We start from the raw sequence: 1,224 nt of genomic DNA, 5'->3' as shown, positions 1-1,224 counted from the left end.
CTACCTTGGCGTCGTCTTCCCCCACCAGTACAAGGACAGGAGAAGACCGGGACGGGCGATGGCCGCCAGCGTCGTCCTTTGGCTCTTGGCCTGTTCCCATTGCTCCATCGTCTTCGTGGCCCATTTTCACGGTGGTAGGAACGAGTCCTTGGCCAACGGCTCCGTGGCCACCACCCTTGGTGGCTCCACGGTGGTGGTCAACAGCGTCAAGGTGCCCAACCCTGCTGGTTCTCACCCCTCCAGCTTGGCCATCACCAGCCCTGGTGGCTTCAACGTCAACGGCTTCAGCAGCTCCAACCCTGGATACTCCATCATCGGTAGCACCAAGATCTCCAACGCCCATGACCTCAACGCCCATGACCTCAACGCCCATGACCTCAACTTCCATGACCTCAACTCCCGTGACCTCAACTCCCATGACCTCAACTCCCGTGACCTCAACTCCCATGACCTCAACGCCCATGACCACAACAATGCCGATGACCTCAAGATCTCTCGGCCAGGTGGTTCCCACCCCAGAAGTTCAAAGACCTCCAGCCCCAAGGTCATCGAGCCCAAGGTCATCACCATCTCCAACCCCCGTGGCTCCATGGGCAGCGCCACCCCCCACCATGGCTCCAAGGCCACCACCACCACCTCCATCTCCATTGGCAACACCTCCAGGATCTCCAAGCCCAACCACCCCAAGCCCTCCAACGCCAACATCTCCATCACCAAACCCTCCCCCCGCAACGGCACCACCACCTGGGAGGTCTCCAGCCCCACCCACGTCACCCAGACCTCCAACGCCCCCAGCTCACCTTCTCCCGGAAGCCTTGGGGACACCAACACGTGCTACAGCGAGTTCTCCAACGACCAACTGAGCTTCGTCCTCCCGCTCCGCCTGCAGCTCTTCCTCCTCCTCTTCCTCCTCCCCTTCGCCGTCACCGTCTTCTGCTACATCAACTTCGTACGGGTCCTCCTCTCCCGCCCCAATATCCCCTTGGAGAAGAAGCAACGAGCCGTGGGCTTGGCGGTGGCCACCATGGTCAACTTTGGGGTCTGCTTTGCCCCTTACAACATCTCCCACGTGGTTGGCTTCATCCAAAACCAAAGCCCGCCTTGGAGGGTCTACGCTCTGCTCCTCACCAGCCTCAACGCTGCTCTTGACCCCGTCATCTTCTACTTCTCCTCCACCGCTGTCCAGAAGGCCATGGCTGGGGTGGTGGTGGCCATCAGGGACAA

General features: G+C 60.6%; 1 protein-coding gene across 1 annotated transcript in view; it reads left to right on the top strand.

Annotated features, from left to right (window-relative positions):
* The window catches only part of LOC104127878, a gene marked incomplete at its 3' end in the record, with an annotated part of 1,474 nt that extends 258 nt beyond the window's left edge, over positions 1-1,216 (top strand). The window contains 1 exon segment of the mRNA XM_035896062.1: positions 1-1,216. This exon segment is cut by the window's left edge and continues 69 nt beyond it. Coding sequence (XP_035751955.1) covers positions 1-1,216 — 1,216 coding nt within the window.
* Between the last annotated feature and the right edge of the window lie 8 nt (positions 1,217-1,224).

This window comes from Egretta garzetta, unplaced genomic scaffold (assembly GCF_000687185.1).
Source record: "Egretta garzetta isolate BGI_Z169 unplaced genomic scaffold, ASM68718v1 scaffold2706, whole genome shotgun sequence".
Lineage (NCBI taxonomy): Eukaryota > Metazoa > Chordata > Aves > Pelecaniformes > Ardeidae > Egretta > Egretta garzetta.
This window is presented reverse-complemented; position numbering and strand designations above follow the sequence as displayed.